Raw genomic sequence first — 19106 nt, forward strand, 5'->3', positions numbered from 1 at the left:
GATTAACAAGAAACTGCCGATGCTGGTTTATGCCAAAGAAAGACACAAAATGGAGTAACTCAACGGGTCAAGCAACATCCCTGGAGAACATGGATAGGCGACCTTTCGAGTCTGAATCCGTCTTCAGATTCAACAAGGAAAAAGTACCTTTTAAAAGGAACTTGGTTAAAAAATAAATTGTGAAAATACTGCCATTTTTTAATTTCGTTGGAGTGTTACACATTTTGAGCAGCTCATTTCTGAGGCATTTAAATAGTCTCAAAACACGTTAATGTAGACTCTTTAATGTAGACTCGAGTGTTTGATAACAGCAGTGGGAGAGATGTTGACGAACACTAACGATGCAGAACATTTATTCGTAGTTATCGGGGGAGGGGTGGTGGTGGTGGTGTGTGCGGGGAGAGAAACTGGCTGGGATGTGGTATTAAATCAGAGATTTTTCAACAAGCTAGAACTGTGTGCCAAACGGTACCTCTGTGCTTCGGATCACACATTGGGGAAAGTTTACCAAGAATTACAGGGTGTAGCCTAGACATACAGTGCCCTCCATCATGTTTGGGACAAAGAACCATCATTTATTTATTTGCCTCTGTACTCCACAATTTGAGATTTGTAATAGAAAAAAATCACATGTGGTTAAAGTGCACATTATCAGATTTTAATAAAGGCCATTTTTATACATTTTGGTTTCAGCATGTAGAAATTACAGCAGTGTTTATACATAGTTCCCCCATTTCAGGGCACCATACTGTTTGGGACACAGCAAAGTTATGTAAATGAAAGTAGTCATGTTTAGTATTTTGTTGCATATTCTTTGCATGCAATGACTGCTTGAAGTCTGCGATTCATGGACATCATCAGTTGCTGGGTGTCTTCTCTGATGACGCTCTGCCAGGCCTGTATTGCAGCTATCTTCAGCTTATGCTTGTTTTGGCAGCTAGTCTCCTTTAGTTTTCTCTTCAGCATGTAAAAAGCATGCTCAATTGAGTTCAGATCAGGTGATTGACTTGGCCACTCAAGAATTGACTATTTTTTAGCTTTGAAAAACTCCTTTGTTGCTTTAGCAGTATGTTTGGAATCATTGTCTTGCTGTAGAATGAACCGCCGGCCAATGTTTTGAGGCATTTGTTTGAACTTGAGCAGATACGATGTGTCTATACACTTCAAAATTAATTCCGCTACTACCATCAGCAGTTGTATCATCAATCAAGATAAGTGAGCCAGTACTTTCAGCAGCCATACATGCCCAGGCCATAACACCCCCACCACTGTGTTTCACAGATGAGGTGGTATGCTTTGGATCTTGGGCAGTTCCTTCTCTCCTCCATACTTTCCTCTTGCCATCACTCTGATATAAGTTAATCTGCGTCTCATCTGTCCACAAGACCTTTTTCCAGAACTGTGATTGCTCAGTCTCTTTGCTATTAGTAAGCTCACCAGTGCCCTCTTTCTTCTTAATGATGTTCCAAACAGTTGATTTTAGTAAGCCTAAGGCTTGGCTGATGTCTCTAACAGTTTTATTCTTGTTTCTCAGTCTCATAATGGCTTCTTTGACTTTCAGTGGCACAACTTTGGTCCTCACGTTGATAAACAGCAATAAATGTTTCCAAAGATGATGGAAAGACTGGTGGAATGACTAGGTGCTGAGAGCTCTCTTATACCTGCATTAAAAAGGCAATTAAACACATCTGAGCAATTACAGACTCCTGTGAAGCCATGTGTCCCAAACATTATGGTGCCCTGAAATGTGGGGACTATGTATAAACACAGTTGTAATTTCTACATGGTGAAACCAAAATGTATGAAATAAAATCTGACAATGTGACAATGACAATGTAATAAAATCTGACAATGTGCACTTTAAGCATTTTTTTCTATTATAAATCTCAAATTGTGGAGTACAGAGGCAAATAAATAAATGATGGGTCTTTGTCCCAAACATTAGGGAGGGCACTATAAATATATACATTTTCTTTTAAATGGGCCACAAAGATCTGTAGATGCTGGAATTTATTTATTGAGGGAAAGATACAACATGGAAACGGGCCCTTTAGTCCACTGATTCCACGCTGAATGTAATACTATTTCTGTTGTTCCGCTTTCTCATCCACTCCATACACACTGGGGGCAATTTACAGTGGCCAATTGACCTGTAAACCCACACGTCATTGGGGAAACGAGAGTACCCAGAAGAAATCCACACGGTCACAGGGAGAAGGTGCAAACTCCACACAGATATCACCCAACATCAGGATCAAGCTCGGGTCTCTGGTGCGATGAGGCAACAGCGCTATCAGCTGCGCCACGGTGCCACTCTTAAGCAAAACACAAAGTGCTAGAGTAACTCAGCAGGTCAGTCAGCATCTCTGGAGAAGGGGAATAAATGACGTTTCGGATCGTGGCTTCTTCAGACATGGAGTGATTGAATAGGTGACGTTCTTGGTTGGGACTCATCTTCAGATCCTTCCCATCTTTTTAATATTTATATATACTTGTATATATATACACAACTCAGAAAATTGAAGGATAATGAAGGTCCAAGAAGGTTCTGAAATGGGTATATCAAATTATTTTCTGCTGGAGCCACCGAGTCAAAGGAGTTTGGCATTGGCAAGAATAATGGATGAGCTAGACAAATATATATATATGGTGGAGTTCAGAGCAGGTCAGAGCTTTACGAAGCACAGTTTAGGTGACAGGAGACGGGCACCCAGCAGAGTCATCTATAGAGATGACTCCAGCAGATGAAATACGACAAGCGATTCTGGAGTATTGGGCACATAATATGATTTGGGCTTGGTGATGACTAGACCATGGGGTTGGAAGCTTGTTCTTGGCTCATTCGGAGGAAGACAGAACTATGGTATAGTTTTTGCTTAAGTAACTGAGTAACGGTTTGGAAGAAACTGAATAATATATTTTTACTTTTTATTGTCCAAACAGTATCTTTGTGATTCCCTAGATTTTGGTCTTCATGAGTTGTATCTAAGTCACGTTGCCTTTCTTATCTTTGTTTGTACATTTGCCTAAAACTTCAATTATTATTCTCGGATTTAAGATGTTCCATCCTAGTCATACAGCACAGAAACTAGCCCTTCGGCCCAACTCGTCCATGCCGACCAAGATGGTCCATATGCACTGATTCCATATGCACTGATCCCACCTGCCGCGTTTGGCCCATATCCCTCTAAACCAGTGGTTCTTAACCTGGGGGTCAGGAAGTTGTTTGGGGCTTTACCGGGGGACATGAAGTGGTCATAAATAACATATCCATTTGTTGAGCCCATTTTTAGGAACCCAACAAAGGTACATACCACATACAGTATTTTGTTCGCGTATGCATGTACTTATGCCAAAAAGGTTAAGAACCACTGCTCTAAACTTTTCCTATCCATGTAAACCTTTCCTATCCATGCTGTTTAAATGTATGATTGAGAGTATAAAACCCTAGTGGACCAGTCCCACCAGGCGATTTTTTTCGGCGACTGCTGCCGCCTGTCTTAGTTGTAGCAGTCTACCTCCTAGTTGACGTCCAGCTACGGTAAGCTACCGACAACTGGTGACCCATTAGGAAGTCCACCTATGACCACACCTATGACAACCTACGTCCACCCGTGACAAGCTACAACAAGGTAAGACAATTCAGCCAGTTGACGTAGGTATTCGGCAATGGAATTCACCGGTGAGCCCCTGGCGACAACCTACGACAGCACCTACGTCAGGAGAAGTCAAGCTACGCTCATTGGCCTCAAGCCAACTCGCCGACTGTCTCCGAAAAGTTTTAAACATTTCAAAATCCAGCAGTGACCAGAAAAACACTACGATTCTTTGGGCGACTGAGGAGACTACTCACGACCATACAGGCGACACCCCGGCGACCATGTGGCGGCAGCCTAGTCGCCTGCAGTCGCCTAAAAAATCGCCTAAGTGGGACAAGGGCATAAGGCATGATATGTCCATGCCTCTGAGCCCGTGTAACTGTCCAGGTGTCTTTTAAATGTTGCGATTGTACCTGCCTCACCTACCATCTCTGGCAGCTCGTTCCTTATACCCACCACCATCTGTGTGGAAAAAGTTGCTCCTCGGTTCCCATTAAATCTTTCCCCTCCCACATTAAACCTGTGTCCTCTGGTTCTTGATTATCCCCTACTCTGGATGAATCGGTGAAGCTTGGAGCAGGAATCCCCATGGATGCAGATCGCATGCCAACAAATACTTCCAAAGTGTTAATAATGGTTTATTACTGTCATTTGTTGCATGGCAACTGTTTCTGCAGAAAGCCACCGACTGCTTGGTTATTCTTGATTTCTCTTCAGATTCACACAGGTTTCCAGCATGAGATCATCTGGCCCTGTCAACCACACTGTCTCCCGCTGGATGAAAAGCTGCTGCCTCAGCTGCTCAAGGAGGCTGGTTACAGCACTCACATGGTGGGCAAATGGCACCTTGGCATGTACAAGAAAGAATGCCTCCCGACACGAAGAGGATTTGATTCCTACTTTGGTAACTACCTTCTTTTGGTTCATTGCCATTTAATTGAATTTACACTCTTTAAGCTTAAATTAGAGGTACACTATGTTAACAGCTCCATCGGCCCACTGACCAGTCATCAGCTGTACACTAGTTCTATCCTAAACACCAGGCTTTAATTTACACAACTCAATTAACCTACAAATCTGCACGTCTTTGCAGTATGGGAGGAATCCGGAGCATCCGGGAAAAAACCAACGCAGTCACAGGGAGAACAAAGAAACTGTACCCACAGCACCCATAGACGGGATCGAACCCGGGTCTATGGCGTAATGAGGCAGCAAATCTACCATTCATTACTGCCGCTTTCATTACTTTATGAGTGAAATTGGTTCAGTTTTATATCATTGCAAATGCATCTTTTGCCATGATGTGGCTATCAAGAAGTGACATGAAACATAAAGGCAGTACAGCACAAGAAAAGGCCTTTCAGCCCACAATGTTTGTGCTGAACATGATGTCCTCCACTGCCTGCATGTGATCCAGATCCCTCCATTCACTGCACAGTGGCGCAGCCGTAGAGTTGCTACCTTGCAGTCCCAGAGACCTGAGTTCAATCCTGACATTTTGTCTGTTTGGAGTTTGCACATTCTTCCTGTGACCATGTGGGTTTCCTCCGGGTGCTCTAGTTTTCTCCCACATCCCAAAGGTGTGCAGGGTTGTAAGTTAATTAGCCTCTGCAATTGCATCTAGGGCATGGGAAGCAAAACTGGGATAACAGAACTAGTGTGAACGGGTGATCGAAGGTCAGCATGAGCTCAGTGTTGCAAACGGTCTGTTTCCATGCTATATCTCTACATATATCCATATGTTTATCCAAAAGCCTCTTAAATACCACTATCTTGCTTGCATTATATGCCTCAAAGGCCCCATCTGATGTCATCTATATTACTAAAAGTAAAATCTTGAACACTTCCTGTTTTCTGTTTCATGATTTTTGAAAAAACGCTGCCACTTTCGGGTGTGATTTTTGGCCATCTTACTCAGAGTCCCCCTCGGCTGCGCAGGACAAGAGGATTTTTCCCATCGATGAAAAATCAAAGAGTTATTAATGTTTTAAAAATGTTGAGATTCTCTCTGTTGCCCCTGCAGGGGGGAGGGACTATAAAACCTGGAAGTGTTGCGTCTCACTCAGTCTCTGCAAGATGGAGGGAACGAGAGGGTCACGTCTCTCTGAGCTGTGAATAACACTGAACACATGTCAACTCAACTGTGAGTGCCCTTAATGTGGTTTGAAAATGAAAATGTGGTTGCTTTGAAATGCTGTTGTTTGTTGGTGGTGGTAACTGCTTTGAAATGCTGCACTGCAAAAATGGTTGTTGTTGTTGTTGGTGGTAACTGCTTTGAAATGCTGCACTGCAAAAATGGTTGTTGGTGGAAACTTGACAACTTCCTGTTTGTACTGTATATTGATTTTAGATAAATCGCTACCACTTACGGTTGTGATTTTTGGCCATCTTACTCAGTCCCCCGACGCTCATCAGGTGCAGAGGATTCTTCCCATCAATGAAAAATAAAAGTGTTATTAGTGTGTAAAAAAATGTTGAGAATCTCTCTCCTGTCAATCACGCCATGAAGGCCACGCCCCTTCTGGTTGGAGGAGGATGGATTATAAAACCTGGAAGCGTGGGTGTGGCTCAGTCTCTGCAAGATGGGGGAGGGAGAGGTCACGACTGTCTGAGCTGTGAATCAACTGAACACACTGAATGTTTACTGAACTGTGAGTGTGGTGTTGATGTGGTGTTTTGTGTGGTTTTATAGTGGTTTTAGGGTGGTTTCACCCTGCTTGAAATGGTATGAAACTGCATTTGAATGTAGTGGCCTGGCACCCTGCGTGAAATGGTATGAAACTGCACTTGAATTTGGTGGCCTTGCACCCTGCTTGAAATGCTATGAAACTGCACTTCAATTTGGTTGTCTTGCACCCTGCTTGAAGTGGTATGAAATTGCACTTGAATTAGGTGGCCTTGCACCCTGCTTGAAATGGCATGAAACAGCACTAGCATTTGGTGGCCTTGCAACCTGCTTGGTGGCATGAAACTGCACTTGAATTTGGTGGGCCTTGCACCCTGCTTGAAGTGGCATGAAAATGCACGTGAATTTGGTGGCATTGCATCCTGCTTGAAGTGGCATGAAACTGCACTTGAGTTTGGTGGCCTTGCACCCTGCTTGAAGTGGTAGGAAACCGCACTTAAATTCGGTGGCCTTGCACCCTGCTTGAAGTGGTCGGAAACTGCACTTGAATTTGGTTGCCTTGCACCCTGCTTGAAATGGAATTTCAAGGAATAGCCGTGAGTCAACTGCTAGCCCACCAGCCGTGAGTGAGCTGCCAGCACATCAGGCTTGAGTGACTGAGCTGCCACCCCAAGAATCCATTTGGCCCACAATGTCCATACTTGCCCTCTGGAAACCAGTCCCTTTAGCCCACAATACCCATGATCAAGAGACAATAGGTGCAGGAATAGGCCATTAAGCCCTTTGAGCCAGCACCGCCATTCAATGTGATCATGGCTGATCATCCCCAATCAGTACCCCGTTCCTGCCTTCTCCCCATATCCCCTGACTCTGCTATTTTTAAGAGCCCTATCTAGCTCTCTCTTGAAAGCATCCAGAGAACCTGCCTCCACTGCCCTCTGAGGCAGAGAATTCCACAGACTTACCACTCTCTGTGAGAAAAAGTGTTTCCTCGTCTCCGTTCTAAATGGCTTACTCCTTATTCTTAAACTGTGGCCCCTGGTTCTGGACTCCCCAACATCGGGACCATGTTTCCTGCCTCTAGCGTGTCCAAGCCCTTAACAATCTTATATGTTTCAATGAGATATCCTCTCATCCTTCTAAACTCCAGGGTGTACAAGCCCAGCTGCTCCATTCTCTCAGCATATGACAGTCCCGCCATCCCGGGAATTAACCTTGTAAACCTACGCTGCACTCCCTCAATAGCAAGAATGTCCTTCCTCAAATTAGGGGACCAAAACTGCACACAATACTCCAGGTGTGGTCTCACTAGGGCTCTGTACAACACATTGAATGGTGGTGCTGGCTCGAAGGGCCGAATGGCCTACTCCTGCACCTATTGTCTATTGTCTGTTGTCTAAAGCCCATGTTAGAAATCTAATTCTCAAAATTTATCAGGAATCTTGCTTTAGTTTTTCCTCAAAGAAACAGGCTCTTCTGACTTGGCTAACAAGTCTCTACCCATTTACCTTTGGATAGCAGGTTCAGTGTGCTGTTGTGAGTTTTTAAACATTTTGTTTACCCTTCATGCAGGTCTGAAATATGATCTCAACTCGAATCATCCCCTATTCCCTTTTCTCCAGAGATGCTGCCTGACCCGCTGAGTTACTCCAGCATTTTGTGTCTATCTTCGATGTTACCCAGCATCTGCAGTTCCTACCTATACATAGAATATCTACATGTTACATTTGGTGTAACCAAGGCAACGGTTCGGTTTCACTCAGTCTTGCTATCATCAGTTACCCACATTCATGAATTCTTTCGTAGACAGTGGGGCAATTTGTGAATGTTATCTTTCCACCCTCGTTTTTCTATCCCCCACCCCTTTCCCGCGCTATCACCTGAACTTTCTGCCTTTCACCTTGGGTGTCATGGAAGTCCCTGTGGCTAAGATTAGCGGACATGACACAGGGCAGGGACTGCAACTAATGTTTTTCCTCTTGTACTGCGGTTTATGCTAGTTATTCTTTCAGCCCTTGTACATTGCTGGAGGCAGCACACTGTAGAAATGGGTGGTGTATTCACTGGACCATATAGTGCACAATGAGGTCTTTCAGCCTGGTGAGCTTCAAAAGGGTTACCCACTTTACTGCCCCTTTCTTCTCTATAACTCACACATGAATCCTCTAATGATTTAATTAACTCGGATGCCACCAAACCTCCACCTGGCTCTCTGCAGATTTTTATTTTTTTCCTAAATTTTCTGGCCAGTTACTGCAAAAATTGTAGTGTCGTTTAGAGTTACAATGCGGAAACGGGCCCTTCAGACCACCGACCAGCGAACCTTGTGCACTAGCACTATCCTATATACTAGAGGCAATTTACAATTTTCCCCAAAGCCAGCTAACCTACAAATCTGTACGTCTTTGGAGTGTGAGAGGAGACCGAAGCACCCAGAGAAAACTCACGTGGTCACAGGGAGAACATACAAACTCTGTACAGACAGCACCCGTAGTCAGGATTGAACCCGGGTCTCTGGAGTTGTAAGGCAGCAACTCTACCGCTGCGTCACTGTGCCACGTTTGTAATCTTTCATTCTATCGATGTAAAATCTGTTTATCTTTGATGGAACTGTCAAATATAGTGTGTTATCCTTTTTGGAACTTTTGATAAATCAAAGACATTTTGATCAATTAAATATCTTCAGAGACCCACACCACAGTAACCACTCTCTTATTTCACCCCTTCCATCGGGAAGAAGGCATAGGAGTCCAAAAACTGGCCAAAAGATTCATAAAGAGTTTCTTCCCAACACCTCTTGAACACTGCACAACATTTTCCTCAACTGTGAACTTCTATGGACTGTTTTTGGTTGCACCAAGGACCTTTTTTTTGTTGCACTTGTATTGTGGTCATTAATTTATTTAATTTTGTTATATATTATCTACGTGTACTGTGTTTTTAGGCATGATATGCTGCTGCAAGTAAGAATATCATGGTCCTGCAGTTGGTGCATCTGACAATTAAACACTCGACACAGGAATCTAATGTGCTGTCATTTTCTTTGTTACTTCTTTAACATTTCAGGTTACCTGTTGGGCAGTGAGAATTATTATACACACGAGCGGTGTTATCACATTGCACCATTAAACATCACTCGCTGTGCACTGGACTTACGAGATGGAGAGGAAGTTGCCACTGGGTTCACCGGCATATATTCGGGCCATTTGTTTCCACAGAGAGCCGTCGACCTTCTATCCAAGCATAACCCAGCACGGGTAGGTACACAACATAGAACACTAAATAAGCCTTTTTTGTCAAAGCATAGATACAAAACGCTGGAGTAACTCAGTGGGTCAGGCAGCATTTCTGGAGAAAAGGAATAGGTGACATTTCGGGTCGAGGCCTTCATTAGGCCCTGACTTCAAACCCAGACCCTGAAATCAAGACTTCATCAGCTGTCTTGCCAAAGCATAGTAGACACAAAATGTTGGAGTAACTCAGCGGGCCAGACAGCATCTCTGGAGAGAAGGAATGGGTGACGTTTTGGGTCGAAAACCCTTCTTCAGACTGATGTCGGGGTGGGCGGTTCAGAGATAGAATGTAGTCGGAGATTGTAAGACTGGTGGAAGAACAGGGATTATTATTTTAAGTATGTCTTAAATGTATGTTTTAATGTTTCTTGTATGTTTTATGTTGGGGGGGGGTGAACGACCGGGGGAAAAACATTTTCAGTCACTTACCTCGACGGAGAAGCGATTTTTCTCCGTGTCTCCATCTCCACCCCCCTCCCCCCGTTGCGGTCTACAACGTGGACTGGTGCGGCCTTTCCTGGAGACCGGCCCGGAGCTTCAAGCTGCGGGTGCGGCGCGGACTTACCATTGCGGAGCGGGCGATCCTTTGCCGAGGAACGCCAGCGAAAGTGCTCCGACCGCTGGGCCTGTGGACTTTAACACCATGAAGCTGCGGTCTCTGGTAAGAAGAGGCCGACTCGGGAGCTCCATGCCATGGAGTGTTCCGATCAGTCCCGACACCGGAGTTTCTGTGTGTATTGTTGCTTTTCACGTAGTATGGTAACTCAAATTTCACTGTACCTTAATTGGTTAAGTGACAATAAACGCGGACTTGAACTTGATGTGAAGAAAGTGGTAATCAAAGAAAATGATATGCCCAGTGATCAAAGGTGCCATTTAGCAATTTGACAGGAGGAAGCTCTGTTATAAAAATGGAGAAGGAAGGATCGGAAACAAGTGTGGCGGGCTAGATCTAAGATGATGACGGTGCAGAAAGGAATGATACTGATGATCAGTCTGAAGAAGGGTCTTGACCGGAAACGTCGCCCATTCCTTCTCTCCAGAGATGCTGCCTGTCCTGCTGAGTTACTCCAGCATTTTGTGTCTATCTAATGATCCTGGTGAGTTGATATTGAAGTTGGGGAAACTGAATGGAACAATGAAACAAATGACTTCATAGGCGAGCTCAACGACAACCATTAGCTGTTTGGTTTTTTTTCTCTCTTTTTTAAATTTGTGGATTCAAAGCTGCAACATGGAAACTGGCCCTTTGGCCCACCATGTCCATGCTGACCATCGATCACCCAGTCACACTGGTTCTATGTTATCCCACTTTCACATCCAATTCCCAACACACTAAGGGTAATCACAGAGACCAATTAACCTACAAACCTGCACATCTTTGGGATGTGGGAGGAAATCTGAGTACCTGGAGGAAACCCTCGTGGACACAGGGAGAACGTGCAAACTCCAAGCAGAGACCACCCAAAGTCAGAATTGAACCATGGTGTCTGTTGCAACAACTCTGCCATCTACGCCATTGTGCCGCCTTCTAAATAAACATGACACAGACAAATGTGATCTCTACAAACTCTGAAATTGTAATGGGTTCATGAGCCAAATTTCTACAGTAGGTGAACATGAACATTGTTCATTTGGGTGCATCTGTATAATATGTGCCCATGGTGCTGTTAATAAAGTAATGCTGACCTAGAATGTTTTTAACTAAAAGTGCCAAAATGACCTGATTTAATAGCCCAAGAAAGAATCCAATTATCTGCACACTGTATACTAATTTGCATTTCTTTAATGAGCATTATTGGAAGCTAAAAAACCGAGACTAATTATATTTATTATATTACTAGAGCAAGTGCGGACCCGTTGGGTCCTGTTCCCGCAACGCAATCTATTATAGCAAAAAACTAATCTTGGATCTTTACTTGTGGGTTTGCTTGCTTGCCTGCTTGAACTTTTTCTTTGATTCACATCTCCTCGAAAACCCGACGTGGTAATGGTGACATTTTTACATATTATGGTAGAGATTGACCTCGAGATCTCAAAAATCCCCTCGTCTAAAAATTGGATTTATTATTTCCTGAGTTTTTAACTAAAATTGTTCACCAATCTGACATTTTTAACGAGCTGGATGACGTCACAATGACTCCTCTCGCACACAGTCGACCGGCCTGCCGTCCGCAGCGCTCCGCCCAGCCCGAGGCCCAGCTGTTTCTAAATCAGGCTGTAATGCATCCTGATATCCAGACAGTCAAAAATAAAACAAGCTTGATAAAAGATAAAGGGTATAACATTTAGTATGAGATTTAATATTGAAGTCTGATTAAAAACGGAAAAGGAACGAGACAGTCTGTTGGCGAGGCCGCCATTACACCTGTCCCTTTACCTCCCTCCTCGACTCCTTAGATGAAGGACCCCGACAGTCTTTTCAGGTGAGGCAGAGGTTCATTTGCACCTCCTCAAACCTCACCTACTGTATTCGCTATTCCAAGTGTCAACTTCTGTGCATCGACAAGATCAAGCGCAGGCTCGGCAATCGTTTCGCTGAACACCTCAGCTCAGTCGTACCTGATCTCCCGGTTGCTCAGTACTTTAACTCCCCCTCCCATTCCCAATCTGACCTTTCTGTCCTGGGCCTCCTCCGTTGTCAGAGTGAGGCCCAGCGCAAATTGGAGGAACAGCACCTCATATTTCATTTGGGTATTTCACATAACAGCACCCCAGCAGTATGATCATTGACTTCTCCAACTTCAAATAGCCCTTGCTTTCCCTCACTCTCCATCCCCTCCCCCTTCCCAGTTCTCCCACCAGTCTGACTGACCCCTTGGTTTTATCTCTTATTTGCTTTGTTGTCACCCTCTCTTAATGATCTATTTTGCACTTTCCTTGAGCCACATCTCTTTTGATGTCTCGTTTTCACACCTTACCCTTCCTTATCTCCGTCTCTCCCTCTTCCCTGACTCTCAGTCTGAAGATGGGCCCCGATCCAAAACGTCATCCATTCCTTCTATCCAGAGATGCTGCCTGTCCCGCTGAGTTACTCCAGCATTTTGTGTCTATCCTAAATCTGGAGCTGTGTGTTTTCAAACTTTTTGTACCTCTTTCCAGATGGGAGAGGGGAGAAGAGGTAGTGACAGGAGTGAGACTGGTCCTTGATTATGCTGGTGATCTTGCCGAGGCAAAGTGAAATATCGATGGAGTCAGTGGAAGGGAGGTTGTTTTGCCTGATGGTCTGGGCGACGTCGACAACTCTGCAATTTCTCGCGGTATTAGATGCTGTTCCCAAACAGGCTGTGATGCATCCTGATAACCAGACATTCAAAAATAAAACAAGGTTTCCAATGTGTGCCCTCTTTGCAGCCTCTGTTTCTCTACTTGGCTCTTCAGTCAGTTCATGAGCCCCTTCAGGTGCCCGAGGAATACATGGAGCCATACAATTTTATCCATGATGTGGATCGGCGCCACTATGCGGGAATGGTGTCAGTGATGGATGAGGCTGTCGGGAACATCACTGATGCCCTGCAAAGATATGGATTCTGGAACAATACTGTCCTGATCTTCTCCACAGGTAGGCCAAGAGATGAGGGTAACTTTATTATTTTCTGTGGAAGGCAGAAAGAGTTGGGAATGGGAAGATATGATTGGAGGTGGGATCACTTCAAAAGTAGTGATGGAATAGAAGCTTTGTTTTATTTTCGGGGCAGCACGATGGCGCAGCGATAGAGTTACTGCCTTACAGCGCCAGATACCCAGGCTCAACCTTGACTACGGGTGCTGTCTGTACGGAGTTTGGACGTTCTCCCCGTGACCGCGTAGATTTTCTCCAGGTGCTCCGGTTTCCTCCCAAACTCCAAAGACGTACAGGTTTGTAAGTTAATTTGGCTTCGGTAAAAATTGTAAATTGTCCCAGTGTGTAGGATAGTGTACGGGGATTGCTGATCGGCACGGACTCAGTGAGCCGAAGGGACTGTTTCTGCGCTGTAACGCTAAACTCTAAATTAAACTCTAGTGGAAATGTTGGAGAATGATGTGTTGAATGCTGTGGTTGGTGGGGTGAAAGGTGAGGAGCAAGAAAACTCTATGCTTGTTCCATCTGGCGAGAAGGGGATTGAGAGCAGACATGAGTTAGAGATCCATCTATGACCTTAGGCATGTCAGACATCTATGACAAAAACCACATTTGCTAATGAAAGAGAACGTTGCGAATGTCTTAGAATGGAAAGCCTTATCTTGGGTCAAGATGCTACAGAGACAGAGAAATTGAGGGTAGGGGATAGCGTCTTTACAGGAGGCATGGTGGGAGGAGTCTAGATAACTGTGGGAGTCCATGAGTTTGCAGTTACATCAGTTGGTGGTCTTTCTACGATGGAGAAATAAAGATCAAGTAATGGGTTAGAGATAGTCTAATTTGAGAGAAGGGTGGAAGTCACTGGTAAAGATAATGAAATTAATGAGTTCTGTCAGGTGCAGAAGCTGCCTCGATGTAGTCATCGATGTGGCAGAGAAAGAGTTAGTGGATGGTGTCAGTATACGTTTGGAACAAAGACTGGTTGACGTATCCACCAAAATGGCAGGCATAGCTACATGGCTACACCTTTAACTTGAAGAAAGTGAGAGTTGCCAAAAGAGAAGTTGTTACCCAAACCACCCCCTCCCCTGGTACTTTCACTTGCAACCGCAGGAAATGCTACACTTGTCGTCTTACCTCCCCCCTTGACTCCATCCAAGGACCCAAGCAGTCTTTCCAGGTGAGGCAGAGGTTCACCTGCACCTCCTCCAAACTCATCTATTGCATCCGCTGCTCTAGGTGTCAGCTGCTCTACATCGGTGAGAGCAAGAGTAGGCTTGGCGATCGCTTCGCCCAACACCTCCGCTCAGTTCGCATTAACCAACCTGATCTCCCCATGGCTCAGCACTTCAGCTCCCCCTCCCATTCTGAATCCGACCTTTCTGTCCTGGGCCTCCTCCATGGCCAGAGTGAGTCCCATCGCAAATCGGAGGAGCAGCACCTCATATTTCGACTGGGTAGTTTACACCCCAGCGAACATTGACCTCCAATTTCAGGTAGTCCTGGCTTTCTCCCTCCTTCCCCTCCCCTTCCCAGCTCTCCCACTGCCTACTGTATTCGCTTCCTTATCTTCTTCTTCCTGCCTCCCCACCCCACCCCCACATCATTCTGAAGAAGGGTCTCGACTCGAAACGTCACCCATTCCTTCGCTCCATAGATGCTGCCTCACCCGCTGAGTTTCTCCAGCATTTTTGTCTACGTTCGATTTTTCCAGCATCTGCAGTTCCTTCTTAAACATTTTGTCTACCTTGTTATGGGTGAGGATAAGTTCCACCGGACTGTGAGTGGAGGGATGATCTGGACAGACTCTTGGTAATGTTAATGCCAAGGATGATTCAACGATACTTTATTGTCACATGTATCTAGGTACAGTGAAATGCTTTGTTTTGCAAACAACCCAGTAGAATCATACATCAGATCTCACCTGGGCGGTACACATGAGTTGCCATGTTACTGGCACCGACAAAGTTTCATAAAGTTAATCGGTTTTACCTTCTTATCGGAGGCCTGCTGCTGCACGTCCCCCCCCCCCCCCCCCCCCCCCCCCCCTCTGGGTCCCCCTTTGTTCCCGGCGGCACTGCTCGCTCTGGGCAGCCCACTTGCTCTCAGAAGTGCTCTCGACCCTCTCAACCATTTTGTAAATGCTGCAGCCATCACTCCAGCCGTTGAGTTCTGTGGTTTGTGTGCATGGGGAAGGCCTATAGCTTCTGGTGTACATAACTGCAGCACCATGGTCTGTAATCTATTATGTAACCCTGGCTGCAGACAATTATAGCAACAATGGTGTACAGTGCTCTTAAATGGCTGGTGTAAACCACTCAAACAATTGCTATTTTCCTAACTGCATAATAAGTGCACAGTTGAAAGTTAATTGAAAAAAAGTATAAGTGATGGAGCATTATATCTTTTCATGGCAGTGAGCTGTTATGCACTTCACATTAACTCGAGAAGGAGAATTGCCTGTGCAATTGGCAAAAAGAAAATGTTCTGAGCTGTGAGGAAATATTGGGAAATGGATCGGTGTTGATGCTGGTGCAGTTATCTTAGTGACTGCCTTCTCTGCCTTGTAAATCTATGATCGAGAGTATAAAATCTTCTCATGTAATGTCCATGCCGACCAAAATGTCCCATCTAAGCTAGTCTCATTTGGCCCATGTCCCTCTGAACCCATGTACCTGTCCAAGTGTTTTTTTAAGTGGCCGAATGACCTAATTCTGCTCATAGAAATTATAATAATAATAAATACTATTATTGTACTTGCCTCAACTACCTCCTCTGGCAGCTTGTTCCATATACCCACAGCCTCTTAATAAAAATCACCCTTCAGGTTTCTATTAAATCTTTCCTCTCCCACCTTAAACCTATGTCCTCTGGTTGTTGATTCCCCTACCCCGGGTAAAAGACTGTGCATTCACCCTATCTTCGGTGGGCGGCGCGACTTTCGTCAGCAGCGGCCTCTGCAGTCCGTCTGCGTTTTTATTATTTTATGTCTTATGTTTTTATGTAGTTTTTGTTATTTTTGTTGGGGTATGTGTGTGGGGGGGTGGGGGTGGTGTGGGGGGGAGGGGGTAACTTTTAAATCTCTCCCTGCACGGGAGACCCGACCTTTTCTTTGTCGGGTCTCCGTTGTCGTTGGGGCTGCAACGAGGAGCGGCCTCCAACAGGAAGACCGGGGGCTGTGGTGCCGACTACTCACCTCACCGTCGCGGAGCTGGCCGAGTCCAGAGCGGGTGGAGCTGTGGTGGACGCTGCTGCGACCCGACCCCCGGAGATTCGGTGGCTGCAACTGCGGGTTTGGCGGGCGGCACCGGGAGCCCGCGGGTCCCTGGAGGGAGACCGCTTTTCAGGGCTTCCACAACGGCGACTTCTCCCGCCCGAGTTGCGGGGTTGAAGAGCACCTGAGCGGGGCCTTACAGCACCGCCCCGCGCGGCTTGGAATGGCTGCGGGACTGCGAGCGCGCGCCGGGGGCTCTAACACCAAGACCTGGTGTGCGACCTTGCATCACCCGGCGTGGCTTTAATGGCCGCGGGACAATTCGCCATCGCCAGCCGGGGGCTTTGACTTTGACTCTGACATCGGGGGGGAGAGTGCAGTGGAGAGATAAGTTTTTTTGGCCTTCCATCACAGCAATGTGATGGATGTTTATGTAAATTATGTTGTGTCTTGGGTCTATTTGTTTGTAATGTATGGCTGCAGAAACGACATTTTGTTTGGACCTCAAGGGGTCCAAATGACAATAAATTGAATTGTATTGTATTTGTATTGTATTGTATCAATTCCCCTTATGATATTATACACATACGACTATTGATGGGTGGCGCTGTGGGCCGGCAGCCTCGCCAGCAGCTGTATGTCCTTTCCAATATAGTTTTTGTTTTTAATATGTCTAGAAGTGTATTTTAGTGTGTGTGTGTGGGTGGGGGGGGGGAATGGGGGGTGGGGCGGGAATTGGGGGAAACTTTTTTTAGTCACTTACCTCGGTGGAATGCGACTTTTCTCCTAGTCGTATTTTCGCCCTCCCTCGCGGCCTCACAGCTTGGATTGATGCAGCCTCTCTTGGAGTCAGGGCCTAGAGCTTCAGCAATGGGCGCAGCGCAGACTTTCCATCGTGGAGCCGGGCGATCCCTTGCTGGGGGTCGCCAGAAGAAGTGCTCCGATCGCTGGCCTGCGGACTACCACATCCTGAAGCCGCGGTCTGCGGAGCTTCTAGCCGCGGGTGCGGCATGGACTTTCCATCGCGGAGTCTGGGATCCTTTGCCGGGGATCGCCGCAGAAGAGCTCCGACCGCCGGCCTGCGGCCTATAACATCGTGAAGCCCTGGTCTACGGTAGGAAGTGGCCGATTCGGGACCTCCAGGCCACGGAGTGTCCATCCGTCCCGACGTCGGAGTTTCGAGCATCCCGACGTGAGGGCCTGTACATCGGGCCGTCCCTAGCACATCTTCAGGGTCGCAGGGGGAAAGCGTAAGGAAGATATGCAGGTAGGTTTAATTCCCACAGAGTGGTTGGTGCCTGGAACACACTGCTAGGGATGCTGGAAGAAGCAGATACAATAGTGGATTTTAAGAGGCTTTTAGATAGGCACATAATAATAAGGGAATAGAGATTAAGATCAAGTGCGGGCAGAGGAGACTAATTCTAGAGACTAATTTGCCATTGTGTTCGACATGGACATTGTTAGTTGAAGGGCCCGTTCCTGTGCTGTCCTGTTCGATGTTCTATTTAAATACAAAGTGGGATGACAATAGATGTCTAAAATACAGCAGTAGAATTTTTTTTCCAACAATCTTCCTGTTTAAGGAATCCTGAACTTTTAATCCCCTGTTTATATAGTTAGCATTCCCACATTGGCAGGAGTCCTAGACAGCAGAGGGTTTTTATTGGGTAAACACTTTGTTATTCTAGAGACCAGAAGCTGTCTGCCATTCTGTCTGTGCACTCTTCCTGTACTCTGTGCTGTTTTTCTGCTGAAGCTATTGTTCGTATGTCCTTTCTTAAAATCTTTCCCATCTGCATCCTGAGCTGAAAGTTGCCTGTTGGCTTTTTTTGTGTGCACGTACTTTTCACTCAAGGGAAGCCTTGACCAGTGTCTATGTTGCATAGTGTCATTGCATAGCTACCAAGATTGAGTTAGATGGACAACATTTACCTGATGAACACTCAAGAGGTTTCACTGCATTGTGACACAGATGTATTAAGCAGGTTCTTGCATAGCACAGGGCAGTGGGTCACAATCCTGGGTACAGTACAAGAACAGAAGGCTAAATCCACCAGAATACAAAAATGGACACAAAATGCTGGAGTAACTCAGCAGGTCAGGCAACGTCTCTGGAGATCATGGATAGGTGACATTTCGGGTCAGGACCCACCATCGGTCTGAAGAAGGGCCCCGATCCAAATTGTCACCTATTCCGGTTTTCCAGAGATGCTGCCTGACCTGCTGGGTTACTCCAGCACTGTGTTTTTTTTTGTAAGCCACCACATGCAGTTCTTTGTTTCCACTAGAATGCAGCTTGTTTTATTGAAACTTCACCTGGTCCTCGCCATCTTTGCTGACGTATGGTGGCTAAGATTGAAAACAATACCCCAGCTGAGTCTTGACCAAACCTTGATAAAGTTTTAATCCAATTTCATTGCTTTTATACTCTCTTCCTCCATTAATAATATCAAGGATTCAATGTTTAAAAAACAAACAAACCTTGTAATCTTGTCCTGCTATTGTCAAACACATGCACGTGCACACACACACAGCTGGTGTAGTGACTCGGTCATTGCTTCTCCCCAATCTCCCTACTAATATGTATTCATTCACATTTTAATTTTATTTATAAAATGCTACCCAATTAATCAATTAATGCACAATATAAATTGACACATTTCACAAATAAATGCCTGATTTCTAATCATTTATTTGGCTTAGCAAATGTCTAACAAGTTTTTTATCAATCAACAGTGATTGTTTGTTGACAGTAACTACTTTTCTACTTTCTGCAGTCGGTGTTTAAAATCTTAGCTATATCAAATGA

The 19106-nt window shown here is 45.4% G+C and overlaps 1 protein-coding gene across 1 annotated transcript in view; it reads left to right on the forward strand.

Moving 5' to 3' along the window:
- arsb (arylsulfatase B) overlaps positions 1-19106 on the forward strand; it is a 91022-nt gene that overhangs the window by 12305 nt on the left and 59611 nt on the right. Inside the window, exons 2-4 of the mRNA XM_033018600.1 lie at positions 4317-4503; positions 9292-9482; positions 12873-13080. Coding sequence (XP_032874491.1) covers positions 4317-4503; positions 9292-9482; positions 12873-13080 — 586 coding nt within the window. The remainder of the gene's footprint in view (positions 1-4316; positions 4504-9291; positions 9483-12872; positions 13081-19106) is intronic.

Source organism: Amblyraja radiata, chromosome 3, assembly GCF_010909765.2.
Source record: "Amblyraja radiata isolate CabotCenter1 chromosome 3, sAmbRad1.1.pri, whole genome shotgun sequence".
Classification (NCBI taxonomy): Eukaryota; Metazoa; Chordata; class Chondrichthyes; order Rajiformes; family Rajidae; genus Amblyraja; species Amblyraja radiata.